The following is an 18906-nucleotide window of genomic DNA, read 5'->3' on the forward strand; positions in this document are numbered from 1 at the left end:
CCTGAGAGCCCTTGATGAAATACTTAGGGTTAGCCCATGAAAAATATTTGGAGAAGCTATCTGAGATCCTGCCCAGTGTTCAGGTCTAAGCAATTCCTTCCTTTCTGAGATGACAATTAGAAATTTTCTTCTTGAGATTAGGTGCTGTATCTTATCCTAACAAACATCTGTGCTTCAGAATATTTGTTTGAGAAGTGTAAACAGAGATTGAATCCTTCCTTGCACATTTCAGGTTTCTGCAGTTGTCTCCCCTTCAGAGTGCCCTGCGTGACAGGTCTGAAGCTGAGTCATCTTCCTCTGCCACTGGTGAAGCAGTGCCACTGTTCAACAGACATTAAAAGACAAATTGAACCAGAGGAAACACAAGGAGGAGTTAAAATCCATTAAAACCCCCGTGGTTAGAGTATTGGTCCTCCTCGTGTTTTCAGAAGAAAACATCAGCATCTAATTTCTTTGAGGAACCTGGTTCATTTGCTGTCAGGAAACCAAATGAGATTAATACTTGTTTCGAAAACCAAGCTTGAGAAGTAGTCTAGACACAGAGCTAGCTATTCACCTCTGTCAAAACTGCATTTTCTGCACAAAAACTAGCTTGCTGCAATCTAGAGAATGTGATAATAAAGCAGGACATTTTGAGAGCTTAGATGACTGCCTCTTAGCCAACGGTTGATTACAATTTTTGGAAAATTGTTTTAGTCTTTTGAACAAAAAATGTCATCTTAATAATAGCTGAAGTACTTCTCTGTTTCTAGAACCAGGTAAATTACGAAATTTACATCTGTTTTAAAGTTTTTCTGAATAGGCTATAAAATTTAAAATGTAGTAGGTGCACTACTGTTCTTAAATCTGTGGGAAATTAAGTGACTGCAAGAGGCTGCCTGTGTTTCCCTCCCTTAGTGCTTTCCTTATTTCACTTGTAAAGCAGCGGCTTACAAGAAATGTCGTGAGGATTCTTTAGGTGTTAATAACTGATGTGATTGAATAGATCGCACTTCCTGCTTTACAGACAGCCTTGTAAATGACTTTGATGCTGCCTGCACTGGGTTACATCTTGAGAGGTGGTAAGCAGACACTGCTACCACTCCCTGTAATCACAGGAGTCAACAGTGTCTCACAGGACAAACCAGTAACATGATGTGGATCTTCTCTTTGGCACCTTTCCATTTATCTCCTCAGTGGCATTGGAGTGTATTTTCCACCTAAACCTCAGAAGAATTGATTTTCATCACTACAGGACTATATGGCTTTAAAAAAAAAAAAAAAAGGGTGTTTTGTATTCTTAAGTTGTTGAGTTTCCAGTATGAAGCATACTTCAAGTGTATCTTTACACTTTTAAGTTTCATTTGTTTCAAGAACCTGATAGAAAGATAAACAAGACTGACTCAAAGCTGTCTTGTTTCCTGTGTAATGGTTTGAATCACTGGGTTGTCTAGTTCAAGCTAAATATTGGAAGAATGAATAAACAATAGGTGTCTCTTTCTTTTTTTATGATGGTTATTAAATATGTTTAAGAGGAATACAGAAAGACTTTTTTTTTCTACTGTTAGTGATCAGTAAATACAAGCAGTATACACATACGCCTTTTAGAACAGAAATACAATATTTCTCAGGGGATTCCATTTCAGTTAAACAAGTGAGGATCAAAATAGTGTACAAATAAATTCTGGATGGAGTTAGTTGTTTTTCTGTTGAGAGAAACTGAATTTAAAGGTGCCTGATTGGAGGATCCTTATTCTGAAATGTGAAAGGAAGTTGAGAGGTTTAGTTCTGAGCCCTTAAAATCTCTGAGATGCAAATTGTTGGAAGCTAGAGAATACACTGGATAAATACTACATAGTCACTTCTGAATTCTTCTCCTTATGTTGATCCAACTCTTGGTCTCTTGACATGAGTGTGAAATTTATTTGGGGTTTTTGGAAGTGAGACTTTTCTGTAAACGTACAGCAGGAGCTGCCACTTTCTATGAGACCTCAGGGAGGAGTAGGAGGAGTCAGCGTGAGCGTAGGTTTTGGCGCTCGGCATCTCACAGGGGGTTTGTAAAGGATAACTGTGAGCGTGTGCTCGCAGCGATTCCACGTGCCTGAAAGCAGAGCCTCCCCGTTCTTGAATTTAGGCTCAGATGAGAGCAGAATTCTGTTTGGGTCAACTGTGGTGACTTTGTAATGGACTGATGAAGAGGGAGGATGGAGAAGCCAGGAAAACAGAAAAGTTGAGTTCCCTAGGAGGCTTTCAAGGGGTGGGCCATATGCAGTGCCCATCTAAGGGAAGCCTAGACAAAGTTTGATAGGGAAGGGTGCCCCACACGGGCCTCTCATCTAAAATGCATCATAAAGCCTTTCATCAAGTCAGGATCATCTACTGACAAGTGAGCACCACAGTATTCAAATGCCCTTATCACTTGTGCTAGAATGCAGGGCAGCTGCCTTCCTCCACTTGCACCCCGAGAAACTTGCTACCCAGTGGCCCCATTGTGTGTTTTCATGTCTGACCTGTCCCTTATTGCATTGCTGTCTCTGTTTCGGCTGAGAGCACCCTGAGGTTTTGCGTTGTGAGGTCTTGGCCATTGTATTTGGTGCAGCAGAGTAGGAAACCAGACACTTTGGCTGCCCAGTTCCGATCTCTGCAGGCAGCTCAATCTGCCCAGGCTTCTGGTGGCTATTTTTTATTACTATTTTTGGTTTATGTTCTTTACAGAAGAGTTATTCCTTGCACTCTAGCAGGCAGAATACAAAACAATAACCAAATTTCTTTTATCTGTAGAAAGAGTTTGTTGGAATATAAAGAGTTATTGATAATTGTTACTGAAAAATGCTGCAATACTCCAGGGAGTGCTTCTGCATTCATGGGGGGGGTGGGGAAGAATTCTGTTTCCTTTCCTCTGAGGTGTTATTAGTCACTGGTCATTTACAAGTTTGCAATCAAGAAGTTAAGCAGACTGGAAATCTTGTTGGCAATGGGAATAAAGCCATTCCCAGTCCCATCTCCAACCTGTTGGAATAGGCTGAGTCTTTCTTTTAACAAAGTTGACTGAAGAACTTAACGCAAACCCAAGACCCAGTCTGATGCCTGAGTTGGTCAAACTCCTGTTCTTTTTCTTGGCCAGTTCTCTTGGTGTGTGGTGGTGGTGGTTGACCTCTCAGATACTGGCTTTGGTAGGCTTTTGGTCTGACGTGGTATGGGTATTATTATGTAACTGTAAAGGCTGTCGTAATCCACGTAATAACACAGCATAAAAGCCACTCAGATCACTTGAGCCACGGTGCTTTTTTTTCTTAAGCACTAATTGTCCATTTTTAAGCTTTCCTTAGTATAATCTGCACTTATGAAACCACTTAGCTGAATGTATAAAGCGTGCCAGCCCTCAAAGCCTTAGGAATTTTCTGCAATAGAAATGTTGTTCTACTGACACTCCAGTACATGTCAAAGAAGTAAGGTAAAACAGTTAATATAGGACTCATTAATAACTTCTAGAAAAGAAATGGACATTCACTAAAGATTTAGAAAGAATCCAAAGACTGAGGAAAAACTTATGTCATTTTTACTTAACAAGGGGTGGGGGTGCAGGGAATACTGTGAGAGGGCCTCAGTATATACCTTTTAAAAAAACCTTTTCTATTGGAATTCAGCTCAATAATGGAAACATTCAAAAACTAAGGCAAACGGGTACTTTGGGGCCCATCTGATACAGCTTTCCCTTAAGAGAGAAGTGCTTTTAATAACATAATAGAATGTTGCTTTTCCCTTCCCTTCAAAATAATTGCCACAGCTAGGGCCTAATTAAGTAAGACGGTACTTTTTTTTCTGCTTGTAGATAAAGTTGCTTCTGTATAAGGATGAGGGAAGTGCTTTCTTTTAAGAAAATGCTCTGTAGAACATTGTGTTTAGCTCCACCCGAAGTAAAGCATTCATTACTGTGTCAGTAGCTATAAAAAGTGTCAAGCTCATTCTGTGGAGGATGCCAGTTTGTCATCTTGAATCACATCTCTTCAGCTTGGATTACTAACTAGCTCCATTACCTTCTTTGTCCTGTAGATGTTCCACTGTTCATTTTTTTTTTCTGTATTAAAAGTAGAGCATTGTGCTAGTGAACTAGAAGATGTGATTTCAGAAAATATGAATTTTCATTAACTTATGTGGATTTTCTCAGTGATCAGAGATGTGAAAGTCTGTTGTGAAATGCAGTGATTCTGTCTTTCGGTCATTTGGGGGAATATATAATTTTTCAGCTTTAGATAAACCGTGTAAGCGGTCATTAAAGAGGGCATCAGTGATTAGTGTAATTATCTGTTTTCAGGACAAAATCAGTAGAAATAATTAGAGTCGCTAGTAATTTTTTAGAGAAGTTGACTGGTAGATTATGTTGGAAAGTTTTTTTCCTGACTTGTGGTTTTTTTTTTTTTTTTTAAAATGACAAGCTTTTTAGAAACTTAATGTTGAATTTTATGGAACCTGGGTTCATTTTAAGGAGTTGGAAAATGGATGGATTTGCCCTACAGCCCGTGAAGTGCAAACACCTGGTTGCAATTAAATAAAGAAAAATAGACCTACTGCTAAGGCTGCAGGTGTATGCAGTTCCTAAAATTATATTATGCTTGCCAGCTCTGTATTGCAAAAATGCTGCCAATTTTAACAAGCAGAGCTTAAGACGCTAATACCAATTCTCAAGTCATTCTAAAATCAACTTCATAGTCTTTAGTGAGGCAGAACATCTCTTTCTGATCAGTACAGATTTTTTTATAAGGGGACAGGATGGGGAGATGACCTGCCTGGGAGTGCTATGGGTTTTTTTTCCCTGATGTACATCCAGAGGAGAAGCATACAGGCTGGGTGCTCTGCCCTCGCTTTGGACACGGAGCGCTTGGAAACATGTTTTGGAATGGCACAGAAGAGCTGCATCCCAGTGCTTCTCTGTTCCTCCCCGGCTGTTTTTTAACGTTACATAATTGATGTATATAGTTTACATCAGCTTTAGTGCTTTTGTTTTACAATACCAACTTCAGTCACTATTGCAGCACTTAACGTGTTAACAGAGGCTTGACTGTTTCATAGAATTATAGAATGTGTTGGGTTGGAAGGGACCTTTAAAGGTCATCTAGTCCAACCCCTCTGCAGTAAGCAGGGACACCTTCAACTAGATCAGGTTGCTCAGAGCTTCATCAAGCCTGGCCTTGAATGTCTCCAGGGATGGGGCCTCCCCCACCTCTCTGGGCAACCTGTTCCAGTGTCTCACCACCCTCATTGTAAAGAACTTCTTCCTAATGTCTGATCTAAACCTACCCTGCTCTAGTTTAAAACCATTGCCCCTTGTCCTATTGCTACATGCCCTTGCAAACAGCCCCTCCCCAGCTTTTGTACAGGCCCCCTTCAGGTACTGGAAGGCTGCTGTAAGGTCTCCCTGGAGCCTTCTCTTCTCCAGGCTGAGGGAGATAGTCCACAGCATGTGAATCTTGGCAATATGCTTAATGTTTTGATGGCGTGGGTTGTGGCTTTTTGAGATAATTTTTATGACTTGCTTATGTTTGATGGGGTTTCCTTTTGGGTCTAATGCCACTTTTCTGAGTTTCCAGACCAGATTTGCTGTTGTTCTATGACAGTTGTTCTTGAGATGTTACAACATGCTCTGTGTTTTGATCATCTTTTAAAAGCCTTCGTATTTTTGAGTTGGCAAATTAAGATACTTTGAGCAGTTGAATGTTTTCCCATAATATCTAGCGAGTGTAAAATATATGCTCAGATGAGCTTGGGGACATATTGGCAGAATAGTTTAAGAAACTACTGTTCAGGGAATTTAACATCTCTCTGCTGGTGGTTGCTGCTACCCACTGTAGTTTTCAATTTTAATCAGCACCCAAAATCTGTCTTGTTGCTAAGTCAAACCCATCTTCTTTGCCAAGTTTAAGCTAAGCCATCACATTTTGCAATGATCTGAGGCAGGCACTTGTGCTCTATCCCAGCAGCTCCTGTGTTGTTTGTGCCCTCTGGGTGTAAGTCTGATAGAAAAGAGGGCAGCTACAGTGGCTGCAATTTAAAATGCCCCGTGTTATACATCTGTGGTAGATGTATGCCTGCTAGCCAAAGTGCATGTTTAGGTTTCTCACTGGGAAAGAAGACACTAGAAAGGGAAGTCTGTGGCTGGGTTTATGCTATCCTCAAGTTCTTTTTCTAAACAGACATTTTTGGCAAATTTCAGCAGACAGCCTTAATGTCTTGTTGTTTTTCCATATCTGCCTCTACCTATGGATGGAGCTTCTTGCAGCCAGCCTGTTCTTTATGAATTCCTTTTACTCCTTCTGCTCTGGTTTTGTTTTCCCTCCTCTGTATTTGCTCATCTTTCAGGATAAAAATAGAGAGAAAACATCCAGGCCCTCAGAAGCAACGTGGCCATGGCAGGCCAAGGCCAAATCAGAAGTTCTTGTAAATCATTCATGCTGGGGTTGTCCTCTTTGAGAAAGGAGCAGTGGGAGGGAAATATAACGTACAGAGATGGAAAATCACAGTGTTATTAAACATTGTGGTTTTACTACTGCCCACACCTTTGAATAAATGTCCTATTGTTGCCTCTTTAGTTGAGAGGACTGGGCAGGTGGGGGTTATCAGCTCATTAGGTAGGTCAGAGAGAAGGCTTTGTCTCTCAATAGATCTGGTTGTTACAGCTTCCCTTAGTTCTCTCCAGCTTTTGTATATACACCTGGCTGGTCAGGACTGCGCGTCCTTGAAGAGGAAAAAAAAAATGCTTTGTTTAATTTGGCAATGGAAATTGAGTATCCAGGATGAAACTGAGCAGGACTGTGTATCAGACCTGGGCCTTGGAAGATGTGTGTGGAGTCCAGGAGTAGGTTCTCAGCCACTTGGTTGCTGGTGAGTGTTTTTTATCTTTGAAATTTGTCCATTTCCTCCATTTGGCTGATGCATGCAGGCTTAGAAGCGATGAATGAATTCATGGTGAAGAGTCTGAAGCTTCTGTTGCACTTGCAGCATTTCAGTCTTAAGAAAAATTAGACTGTAATGTATCAAATCTCAAAAGTTGGGCACTTTTCCTAAGCAGAGGGAGAGCACCTTATCTTTGCTCATTTGTCTTTTTCTGTGATTTTTTTCAGTCATTAGAAAGAGTTGCATGCTTTGAAACGTATTAATAATATTTGAGTGTAGATATGATGGAATAAAAAAAATTAAATTTGATAAGGAAACTTGTAGCAGATTTAAATGAAAATATGATTGCTTAAAAAAAATCTTTTAAAAAAAATATGTCCCACCATCTTGCAAACAGGTGGAGGGAGTGTGCTGCCAGGTCACCAAGGACTTGAGAAAAACTTTTCAAAATACAATTTTGGCAGTGGGTCACTGTTCTTAGAAATCTATCATGGGGCTGAGTTTGTAGTTTATGTGGATTAACAGACTGTGAATGCTGCGTAGTTTCAGCCTTTGAAACACATCAGTGCTCTGAGAACAAAACAGTGTAATTTACATTGTCAATACTTTTTTTCCTGTTAAAATATCAGGTTGTATGCTCTCTCTGTCGAAAAGGCCTGGTCCAGTTGACAAACTCGGTTCAAGCTAAATGACTGTTTCTCCAAAGTTTTTGTCTGTTCAACTCTTCAGTCTGCGAGCTTTTCTGGAACAAAGCTGACTTTCTTCCAGTCTGCTATTAAACGCTCTTACTCTGTGATAATATTACTGTACTTTTATTGTGTCTCACTTTCCTTTATGCTTTCAGTAGTTTCAAAATGCACAGTTTCAAATTTCTGTTGTGCCTCTTGCCTAGCTGTTCTCTTGTTCCAGCAGATTCAGCACCTTTGCTAAAAGAAATAAAATTACCTGGATGTATTGCATCCCTTGTTATTTCTTTTACTTCTAGAAGTAAAAGAATCTAATACTAAAAAGAATCTGCAAACACTCCTCTGTTCAATGGCCATTTTTTTTTTTTTTTAACAAGTCACGTCTGTGTCCACCAACACCGTTGTTGGTGTTCCCATGGGGTTCTGTAGGGTTGCACCTGAGGGGGAAGGTTGCCCTCCTTGAGGGGTAGGGACCTAGCTAGTCAAGCATGAAAATTTATTGTTGGCACCTGTTCCTCTCCTTACTGCAGTCCTTTGTGATGTTTTGTGAGGGAATGGGGCTAAGCTGCAGACATACAGCTCCAGTTTTTGTGTAGTTAATATAATGAACCAGGGAAATGTCTGTGTGACACCCTTGAATCTCGTCTAGGAGCTTCATCCTCTGTTCAGATGAACTTTGCTGAGGGCCCAGAGCAAAACAGAAGGAGATTTGAATCTAGACAAGCCAGGATGCTATGGTTTAACAAGAGCTGAAATGTGGTCTCTGCTGTGGAAAGACTCATCCATCTGTTGCAGAGCCCAAGCACGTGAGGACTGGTGGCTGTTATCTCTAGGTAGTGCTCAAGTAGCATAACCTGCTCCGAGGGACTGGGAATGCCCTCCTGGAGGTTGAGATCTAATGACCAGTAGCTTGGAAGACCCTGAGAACAATTGTGTCTGTATCTGGCCTAGTAATCATGATGATTGACTTAGCAGAAAATGAGTTTTAATGTGTATGTTTAAGAAGCAAAACTCCTCCAAGCTACTGTCCTAGATGCAAATATTATTTTGAAAATATAGCTTTGACATTCAATAGAAATGATTCTTTGTGTACACTTATCTGGAAATTTTATTTCCTTTCCTGCCTCCATTGACCACTTTCATGTGTCTGTAATTGTACTGTGTCTTAGGTATGAATTCCTTTTTTTTAGGGACAAAAATACCTCATATTTTGGTGTAACATAACAATAATTTGTATTGTATATAGGGCTTTTTTTTTTTTTTTTTAAATTGCTGCTGTAGGTTGCTGTCAGTCCTGTGGATCTTTCTATAGTGGACATGGTTCATGTCTGCAAGGTTAGTGAAATTAGAGGGGTGAAATTTTCATCTTTTATACAACCAGATTTTTATCTGGAGGCAAGCACAATACAGTTTACATTTCCACTCCACATCTTGCCCGTATAGATCACTATTTACTCCTCTTGTAACTGATTTGAGTCTTTTGTAATATAACATGGAAAAAAAACCCCACGTGATAGAGCTTTTTATTTGCATAGTTCTGACAAGACACTAAGCAGCAAACAAGTGAATTAAATTATTGGAATGATGACATGTCTTCATCCCTTCATCCCATATTTCTTCCCTTAAAGCCAAGAATGTTTTGTCTTTTCATATACATGGATAATTTTATGGTATGAACAAAAGAGCAAGCTGTGTCTCGAGAAGTGACTTTAGGAGCAGCTTTGGGCAAGCCCTTAATCTTTTTATCTCTTTCTTTCTGTTGCTATTTAAGCTGTTGCTTCAAACTTGTGGGCATTTATCTATGAAGCATTTCAGAAATGTTGAAATGTTGTAGAGAAGTGTTATCAGGCCCTTCTGCATTATGTGAGACTGCACCCACTGCTCTTCTTCTGTAGTCATTTGAATTGAGCAGTAGTTGTAAACTTTTTTTTTTATCCCCTTCATGTAGATTAGCTTAATATAGAATCCGACAGGAGAATGTGCTGTATTCTCCTATAGTCATGTTTTAGACATCTCAGCATGGAGGGCATGGCAGTATGAACTCAGAAAGCAGCTGTTCTGCCCTTGCCATGCAGATAATTCAAGTGGAAATTTAAGTCAGCGGTTTGGCTTTTCTAAGATTTATAGCATATCGTCATTCACATTTTTATAGAAATTATCCATATGTGGAGAAAAACATAGGTATGCCAACCTTGTTATAATGTTCCATGGACATAATGAAATCTACTTCAGATTTGTAAAGTTATTGCAAAGCTTGCTTCATTGAGAAGTTTTTTTCCTCATTGTACCTTTTGTTTGTAGTTCTTTGAAGTGTTTACAAGGAAGATGGCTTTGATACCTTCTTGAAAATTAGTTTGGCATTATTACTGTTGATGCATTTTTAAATATAATGAGGAATTAAAGATGTCAGTCAAGAAAAGCAGTGGTTTTATTTTGGATGGAGCGAGCAACTGGACTACATTAGCAATTAATTTGGTAGCTTCTCCATCCCCCAGCTTCTTTCTGGTACACAGAAAAATTTCTCAGAATGGAACTTGACAGTATTTGTAAGCAACATGTAACAGAAACAAACAGGCAAAGCCCATCCTGAACCAAAAATATCTGATGCCCTAAAAGCATCAGACAAATCCCAGTTCTATCAACATTTGTTTCAGTTTCAGTCCTTTTATAAATAAAGCTTTCTGTATATGCTTTCTGGTCCTGTTGTAATAGCTACGATTTGCTTATGTTTAGGATCTTGAAGGCTTGTGAGCAGACAAAAGGGATCATATGCTTTTGATGTCTCGGATTTGAAAGTAAATCCTTGTGAACAGAATTTGTGTCTTTAAGCATAAACAGAATTATCTTTTGAGAAAGCATGCTGCTGTTCATCATAGAATTTTTTTTTTTTTTCCTGAGGCCCTCTCCTTCAGTTTCTTTTAAATATGGAAAATTCCTGTATTTTAATAGTGGTCAGGAGCTGATCTCACGTTTCACGAGGACATTATTGAATGGCCTTATCGGAACATTGCTTCCTGGACACTAATAATAGTGTAGTAGCTGAGAGAGATATGAGCAGCTGCCGAGTTTTGTTCTGTGTGCTTGGATGGGTGGGTTGGGGTGGCATTCCCAGAGTGACAAGCAGAGGCACTGGGGGATGCCAGGAAGGAATTTTGCTTGGAAAATAGTTGACATTAGCTCGGTGGTTTGTGCTTCTATCTCTTCTCTCTTATTCTCCCTTCTGAGAGATCTTAATAGTGTGACTTTTTAGATGATCCATCCCATAGCCTGCCAGAGATTGCTGTTTCCCCTCACCTTGTTTAATGTCTTTAGCTGCCTGTTCTGGTGAAAATTTACAGAGCAAACTTATGTGAATCTTCTAGTTTGAATATTGAGGAAAAGCTGGGAAGGTCCCATAGCATGGGTTTTAGCACTTGCTAGCATGGAGACATGCTCAGGGTTCCTAAGAGAGTTTGGGATAAAGCTACTAGGACAGAAAAAAGGATGAATCAAGTCCCTTCTGAAGTTATTTAGCTCTAATCCCTTGCTAGGCTTTGGCAGAGGTATGGTTTAGATTTTTAAAATAATTTTTCCTTTGCTTTCATGCACCTGTCATTGCTTTTTCCTACTCAGTAGTAATTTATTGAGTAGGAGTAATTTACTCAAAGAGCAAGAACAGAATGAATGATGTCTGGTGGTGGTATTGCCACAGGCCACTGATGTTACAGAGGAAGGAGTTCTCTGCTGGCAAGTTAATGACAAAACCAGTAGGAATGTTGTTCCTAGGCTTTTTTTCCTTCCTTTTCTTTCCCCAGAGTGAAGTGCCATCTCTCCTAATTGCATCCCTCCCTTACAAAACCTCCAGTGTTACCAACATCACTTGAATTTTTACTCACAGAACAACGAGGGGGGAAAAACAGGGCTTTTGTAGCCCTAAAAGAAATAGTGGATGGAATATATTGATGTCAATAATTAGTAATGTCAGAGAAAGACAGCACGTTAGTTCTTGTCTTAGGAGTGGTGTGGCAGGGTTTCTTGCTTGCTTGTTTTTTGAAGTTATTCGCAGTCTTTGCTTCCAGAGAGGGACCCATTATAATACTCTCTAGCACAGTTTTCTTTGGTCTTTTCAGAAGGATTCTCTAACTTTTCCAGGAAAAAAAAATCCGTACTATTTTGTACAACATTGTAATATTACTATGATAGCTTTCATTTTTTGAGCATTCTTGAGTGAATTTGCACGTTTGTTTTCTTTTTCCCCTATGTTTTTTGTTTGCTTAAGCCTGTTTGGTTTGGTTTGGTTTGGTTTCTGTCAGTCACTATGCAAATTGTTTTGATGCTTTATGGACTATTGCTCCTTTCTGGATCAAAGCCCAGAGGAACATTTTAGTGGTATTTAGTAGTATAGGGAGCTGATAATTCCTTGGTGTCAGTAAACAGTTTAATTGATTTTTTTTTTTTTTGTTTGTTTGTTTTCTTAAGTTATGGTGGTTTGTCTGTGAGGTGGTTTAATGTTTTTTGGAATGGTTTAGATTCCAGTAAGATACATACTTGTCATTGTAAGTGGGTAATGAATGTGATGGGGAGAATTGAAAGTTGTTGGTTTTATATACGTGCCCTCTGCTGTGTCTAAGTAAAATCAAGTGTGTCTATCTGGCAATGACTAATCCTTCTGCCTATGAAATAATTAAGGAATTTCCCTTCTACATGAATTCCTGATTTACCCTATAATCATGCAGTGAACAGCTTGGTGGGGATTCTTGATAGCAAGAAGTTCCCTATTTAGAGTTGCCACTAGAAAAACCCCGTGGAAGGAGCTATGTGCAGGAGAAGTCATCAGGAAAATTAAGGTGACGTCGCTTACTTCTGATCAGCCCAGTCACAATCCATTTGGTAATGGTTTCCGGTGTTCTATTTGTGGCATTGTTTTTTCTGTCATGTAAAGTATGTATGTGCAATTTACAATGCATAAGTAGGAGATTATTATCAAAACAAACAAACAAACCTCTTAACCTACATAGCCCTTAAAAAAAAAAATCCGAAGTGCGTAAGGCATTTTTTTAGATACTAGCCTTTCAACATCCTGTGAAGTAGGTTGGCCTGCTAGTTTTGTTTACAGATGGGTGAAGTGAGAGACCAAGTGATTAGATAAGATTACACATGAAGTCTTTGTTGGAGATAGAGTTAGTAATTAGGAGGCCCTGACATTTGACCTTATTACCCATGCATTAGAATGTTTTACAAAACAGAATAGTTTGCAGACGGTTGGGATTGTATTGTGAATTGTATGACAGTTTCAGATTATCTGTTCAGTTCCCTAAGCAGTGATCAGAACTGTTTTCATGTAGGTACTTGCAAATTTGTAGATGATGTGTTGGATTTTAAATGCTCGGTTTTACCATATAGTCATGTTAAATGTTCAAGCGAGGCAGTGAGTGCATCTGTCTGATTCCTTGTACTCTCTGGAATGTGAAGGACCTGGGACTCTGCTTACTTTGGTGTGCCCTCTTAGAATCGTGAATGTGTGGGCTTCTGCTGTCTGGAAGTGTACCCCAAATCCAGCAGTCAATTTCGAACTACATCTGGTCAGGCAATAATCTACTGGCACTGTACTAGTCATAGTACAGTGGCTTTGACTTAGCCAAACCTTTCCTTGTGCCTAGCAGTCTGTCGCAGCTGGTGGCACAGGTGTCTGTCCCACCCTGGGCACATACTGACACTGCTGCTGGTGCTGGCGCTGCTCCCTTGACTTAGTCCTACCTCCCTGCTCCTACTTGCTTCAGTCTGCCTCAGATGCAGGCGGAGCCAGCTGCACCCTTCCAAGCTCACTGCCAGTTTTGGCTCACTTTTCTCCTTTTCCTATCTCAGTGGCCCCACCAACTTAGCCTCCGTCCTAACAGATGGTTACTACTGAGACCAGTCCTAAATTTAGCCCTAAATTGTTCCTTCTGGATCCATCCTTAGTCCAAATTTGGTGACTGCAGCCTTTAGCAGATACAAGCCAAGAAAGGAAATTTTCCTGCCGATGCTAACATCTCTCATCATTTGGCAAACCCTTGCTGAAGCCAGCAATGAGTATTCCTGCTGGCTGCTACCCAGCCCTAAAAGTAATTGACTGAACTTTTGGATCCTTCTCTTTCTGTGTCTTGACAGCAGTAACTAATAACAAATAAAAATTATCTGAAAACCCTGCAAGTGAATCCGAACTCAAGTCTTGCCCTAACACAAAACAGGTGGCTCCCACTGAACTGCAATCTAAATCTTACTTGCTTAGTTCCAGTGTTTTACATTGATTAATTTAGGATAAATATCTTAAATTAGAGTAGCGTGAATCTTTGAAAAGCAGGAGGGCAGTTTATAAATTATATGTAAAACCAGTGTGGCTTTTGTTTATGCCAGTGGGGAAGAAGATGACAAAATGAGAATCAGAAGCACATTGTGGTTTTTCATGGGCAACAATCAGCAAGCCAGCTTAATTGGAAGTTACAGATAGTCACAAATTTTTCAATTTTTTAAGGTAATTTGGTATTAGTAATATCACTTGCCTTTTAAAGCACTTTCTTAATCTCTATTACTAATAAGGAGAAGAAGATGGTTGTGCTCTGGGTTGACATCAGACCAAGAACGCAAGGGGACTGTTTATGCAGAGGTTCCCATGTGCAGATAGATGCCTGCTTTGCGATTTGGTCTCTGAATTGAGACAGCTGGGGAAGATTCCCTCCCCCCTCCTCTTGCTAACCTTATTTGAGAAAGAAAACATGAGTGCTTTTCCTTTCCTTGTGTATCTGTATAGCTAACTGTAGATGAACAATTTCTCATCTGTCTTGGTGGCACTTTGTTTAAAGTTTTAAATACAGAAGGAGTATGTAATGATTTTGTATATCTTTTACTGGGAAAAATTAATTTCAGGGGGGAAAGCTCTGTTCATTTACCAGCCTGTAATTTGGAAATCACCATCTCTTTTCTGCCCTCAGGTCTGTATAAGCTATGCAACATTCTTCAAAACTTACCTTACTACATTTGTCCAAGGTTCCCAGGCTGGTCTTTGGTATGTTTTACCTTGTTTTGGTATAGTTTTCTGTGATGTAGAAATTGAAGGGATCAGCTTGTGATACTCGGGTTTGTTTTTAATTTGCTTCTGTTATTGCTGACTCTATACTCTAAATAAATATGAGATCAAATCACTTGTTTTGAAAGAGTGGGCTATACTGGAGAAAAGCCATGATGATGTGCTGTGGGTTTTTGCTGCAGGAACAGAGAGGTTTTTGCAAAGGAGTGAATCTGACCTCCTCTCTATTTTTCTTTAGAGGTTTCTTTCCCTTCAAACTTCTCTTTTTGATGTCCCAGTGAATCTTTCTCTTGCATCACCTCACAGTTATACAGTACTTTTGTGAGCATCCTTGTGGTCAGTAACATATATTAGTACAAGTTGTGCTTCCAGCTTTAAATGTGCCTGTAAAGAAATAAAGACAAAAAAAGAAACAAATATTGGAGATGTACCGAGGGCATACATTCACCTAGACGCACAATGGTATTCTGCACCTTGCACACGTGAGGTGCAAAACCATGATGGCAGAAGGTAGAAAAACCCCTGCTGGAGTTTCCAGAGGAAAAGCTACTGCTTTGCAGCACTGTGCCGGGGGTTAGGCGTTATCTCTTGCTGTCAGTGCAAACTTCTGTAAGGGCCAGAGCCTGTCTGTGAGAGACTTTGTCCTGTGCTGGTGGTTTTGGTGCAAGGTGGCAGGCGCTGGAACCCTCCTTCCAGTCCCTTCTCGGCCTCTTTTCCATCGGCATCCTTGCCTTGGCTTTCAGGGCTTTTATTTGTGGTTTAGTGACGTGGTATCTTGGGTGTGATGGTAGTTCGTATGCTGAAATGGCTTTCGTGCTGTATACATTTTAATTTTAGTGTTACCATGCTATTGGTATGTCACCTGCTGTTAGCACAAATTAGTTTGCTCTTAGACCCTGGATGCAGGGGTGTCACACAACCTGTAGGTGACTAACGATTGCAGAGCCCTGCTTCCCAGTGTTTGCTCTCATGCGTCTTTGCAGAATGTTTGCTTTCCCTGCCTGCTCTGCCTCTTCTCCTGGAAGATGTAGCTGTCATTTCTATTTAAACAATCATGTGTATAATCTCTCCCCTGCGCTGAAGCAAAGGAGTTGAAGTATGAATTATTGCAGAACTTTTATCGTAAGGTCTCTGGGGAAAGTGGATATTGTGCTTTCATGTCTTGCATGTGTGAGGCTGCAGCGTGTATCTGCTTTACTGACTCTTGCTTAATCAAATGTGCCTATATGCTTCCCCTTGAATAATTTTCCTTTTACTCTTTAAGTTAGACACTTGTGCTTGAAACATTGCCAGAACGTTTAATCACTTCGAATGGGCGGTAATATGAGTAATGTTCATATTGTGATCCTATGAGCTCCTGCTGGTATTTGTACATGTGCTTATGTGTTGTATCCTGATATCTGTGTGCCCCTTATCCGTGACAGGAAACGAGGGGAAGAAAAAAAATTACTAAGCAGAAAAACTTGTAATTCAGTCCGTATACCTTCTTTGATATGCTGTCCCTTTCCTAGACAGGGTTATTACTTGAATTGCAGGAGTTAAAGTTGAGGGCAGAATAGCCTGAAGCACTCTTTGTCAAACTAACAGAGAAACCTTCACAATAGATATGATTAGAAATAGTATCTTTTTTGTAGCATTCATCATATAGGAAGAGAACCTGATACATTTTGTTGTAAACATGATGGGCAGTATTTCTTATGCATAGTCGGTCACTGAATTCCTGATGGTACTCTGAGGCTTGCTAGCCAGCGATTATTTATGTGGAGTAATTTATGCAGAAAAACTGTCAGCAAAACTACAAGGCTGAGCTGAGCTGGGTGAGATTTGTTATACACCGTGGCCTCGACTAGGGCTTTGGCAAGTGCATCTTTTTTGGATAATGTGAAAGATCTCGTCAAGCTGTCTCTGGTAATTAGGTCTGACATAGCTAATACCTGAAATACAGGCAGGACAGTCATGTGGCCAAATCATGGCTTGTCAGCAGTGAATGTGTTTGTATTGAGTTGCCTGTGTTGTTTTTGGGAAGGGACTGCTGCATAAAGAACATCTAGAAAAGTTTTGTAGATACTTTGTCCATTCTATGCTGAAATGAAAGATTCTAGTTCTTCTATGCCCAACGGTTATTTATGTATTTAATTAAAGGGTGTTCCTTGTTTGATAAGAAGAGATTGGTAGATATGCAGACATTGTGAAATACTGCAAACAGGTTGATTTTGAGTATTTGATAGTCAGAGGAAGTGCCTATGGTGTTGTTACCTGAAATAAAAGCCCTCGAAACCAAAAGTAGTTTAGAGAGGAGATACTGCTTTATTCAACGTTGGGTGCTAGGGGGAAACCCCACAAATCTAGCACACCTTACTGCGGATATTCACCCATTATTTATACACAAAATATTCTCATAATTCTGCCTACGTAATACATAACTCCACCTAGGCTTACATATTCATTAGGATGACCAAATAGTCTTTTTCCACATGCGTATCAAATCTTGCTGTGTCGGCAAAACACTTCTGCGCAAGTATGAGTGTCTCGGTGGTCATTTGGGTAAGGAGACCCTTCTTCACTTTATCCTTTTAAGGTATTTAGTCATCTCAGGACAGTAAAAGTGTGCTGTAAGTTGGCCAACTTCTTGAAGATAGTAAGGATGCTCTTTGAAGTAGCCATAACTCTATCCTAATTGGTATAAGAGTACATACTTGAGGTATAGAAGAACCTTGAAGCGATTAACTACTTCTTGTTATTCCATCCTCAGTGATTAACTGCTTCTGGTTGTCTCCTCATTATCACTATCTCTAACATCAGCTCAATGAAAAACTATTTCTACACAGGAAGGAAGTCAGTAGTTAGCTATTTTCTCACACAGTAAGAAGGTTAGTAAGAAACGATTATTTTAGAAACAAAGCAGAGGCCTGTCTTTGGTAACAGTGTCAGTTCCTCCTAGTGCTGAGTGAATTCAGGTGCAGCAACATTTAACCATGTATCTTTTTTATTTACTATTGACCTCCAGTGTTTCCCCCCCCCCCTTTTTTTAAATGGATTACAATGTTGGATTAAGTAACACTGTCATGTAGTATATTATTAGGTGCTGCTGTTGCTTTCTTTAATGGTTAGGGAAGAAATTTAGGGGAAAAAAAAAAGCTGCTAAAGCATAAGTGTGCAGAAATGTCCCCGCGCTTGATAGCTGAAACTGCAGATAACATGACCAAGATTATTTAACTGTCGCAATAGCAGCCTGAGATTTCTACTGGCGTCATTTCTGTATAAGAAATATACAACGTGCAAATGCTGGCTTTTAAGTTTAAGAAAAAGTACAAGGAATTATTTTCTGTTCTCCTATTGCCTTCCTGTGTTCTGTACATCAAAATTTTCTCATTTATATTAAGAAATGAAAGTATATTTAGCTTGCTAATAAATGAAAGAGAGCTGCTTTAAAGCAATTCACATGGAACTTATTCATATTCTAAGGAAATTCCTAAGAGACCTGCTGGGAAGATAAGTACATGATGCAGTCTGGAGTAAAGAGTCTTTTCTCCTCTCTTTTAAAAGAGCTTTGCGTGGGTGTGTTTTGTTGCTTTCTAGCTTTAAGACTTTCTTAATTTTAATTTCCCACTGTCAGAGGAAAAGTCTTTGTGCATCACTGTAGCAAAAAGGCTAAATGGGATATAGTTAGAAACAGTTGTGGTAGCTTTCAACCAAATGTGGCCATTTGCTCAATTGTCTTCATGATTGTTTCCTCCACTTTCTTTTTGAGCTAAAAAAGAAGACATGGCCAACCAAATTAAAAAGTTTACGATTCAAGGAAAGAAGGGATTGGAACAATCTTTGGCATTTTTCTGAATTACACATTCCTGCAGGTAGCGGGAGTCACACAAGTTGAGCAAAACAACTGTGCCTATTAATGTTTTTCTTGGAGCCATGGAATGGATTATGAAATTCCTGCAGTCAAATGAAACTTCAAATATAGAAAACACAAATAAGAAAAAAATGTGGTGAGTTTGTGACTTGCGTTATATGTAGTTTCCTTTTTTCTCTGGTATTTCCAGTTTTCTCAAACTCCTTCAAGCCTTGGACATGGAAAGAACTTGAATGCCTGTCACTGAAACCCCTTGGAAAGCACAAAGAATGCCAAAGCAAAGCTAGGTTTGCAGCTGTCTAAAGCAACTTCCAGCTGATAACCTGGCACTCTTATACCCTATTCTTTATTACACAAACCTGGCTGCTAGATTGCTTCAGTGCACTGCGCTATGAGCAGCCAGAGGTTCCTTTGGTCCAGCTGATAGGAGGTTAGTCAAGCTTCACTGAAGA

At 39.7% G+C, this 18906-nt stretch overlaps 1 protein-coding gene across 5 annotated transcripts in view; it reads left to right on the forward strand.

The window, feature by feature from the left end:
* Window positions 1-18906, forward strand: part of ARHGAP10 (Rho GTPase activating protein 10) — a 163580-nt gene that overhangs the window by 7377 nt on the left and 137297 nt on the right. For 4 of the 5 annotated variants that reach the window (XM_054202145.1, XM_054202148.1, XM_054202146.1 and 1 more), the window contains exon 4: window positions 14507-14580. The exons of the other annotated variant lie outside the window; for it this stretch is intronic. In XM_054202145.1, the coding sequence (XP_054058120.1) occupies window positions 14520-14580 (61 nt within the window). In that variant the 5' untranslated portion in view covers window positions 14507-14519. The remainder of the gene's footprint in view (window positions 1-14506; window positions 14581-18906) is intronic. 5 annotated transcript variants of the gene reach the window in all.

This window comes from Rissa tridactyla, chromosome 5 (assembly GCF_028500815.1).
Source record: "Rissa tridactyla isolate bRisTri1 chromosome 5, bRisTri1.patW.cur.20221130, whole genome shotgun sequence".
Classification (NCBI taxonomy): domain Eukaryota; kingdom Metazoa; phylum Chordata; class Aves; order Charadriiformes; family Laridae; genus Rissa; species Rissa tridactyla.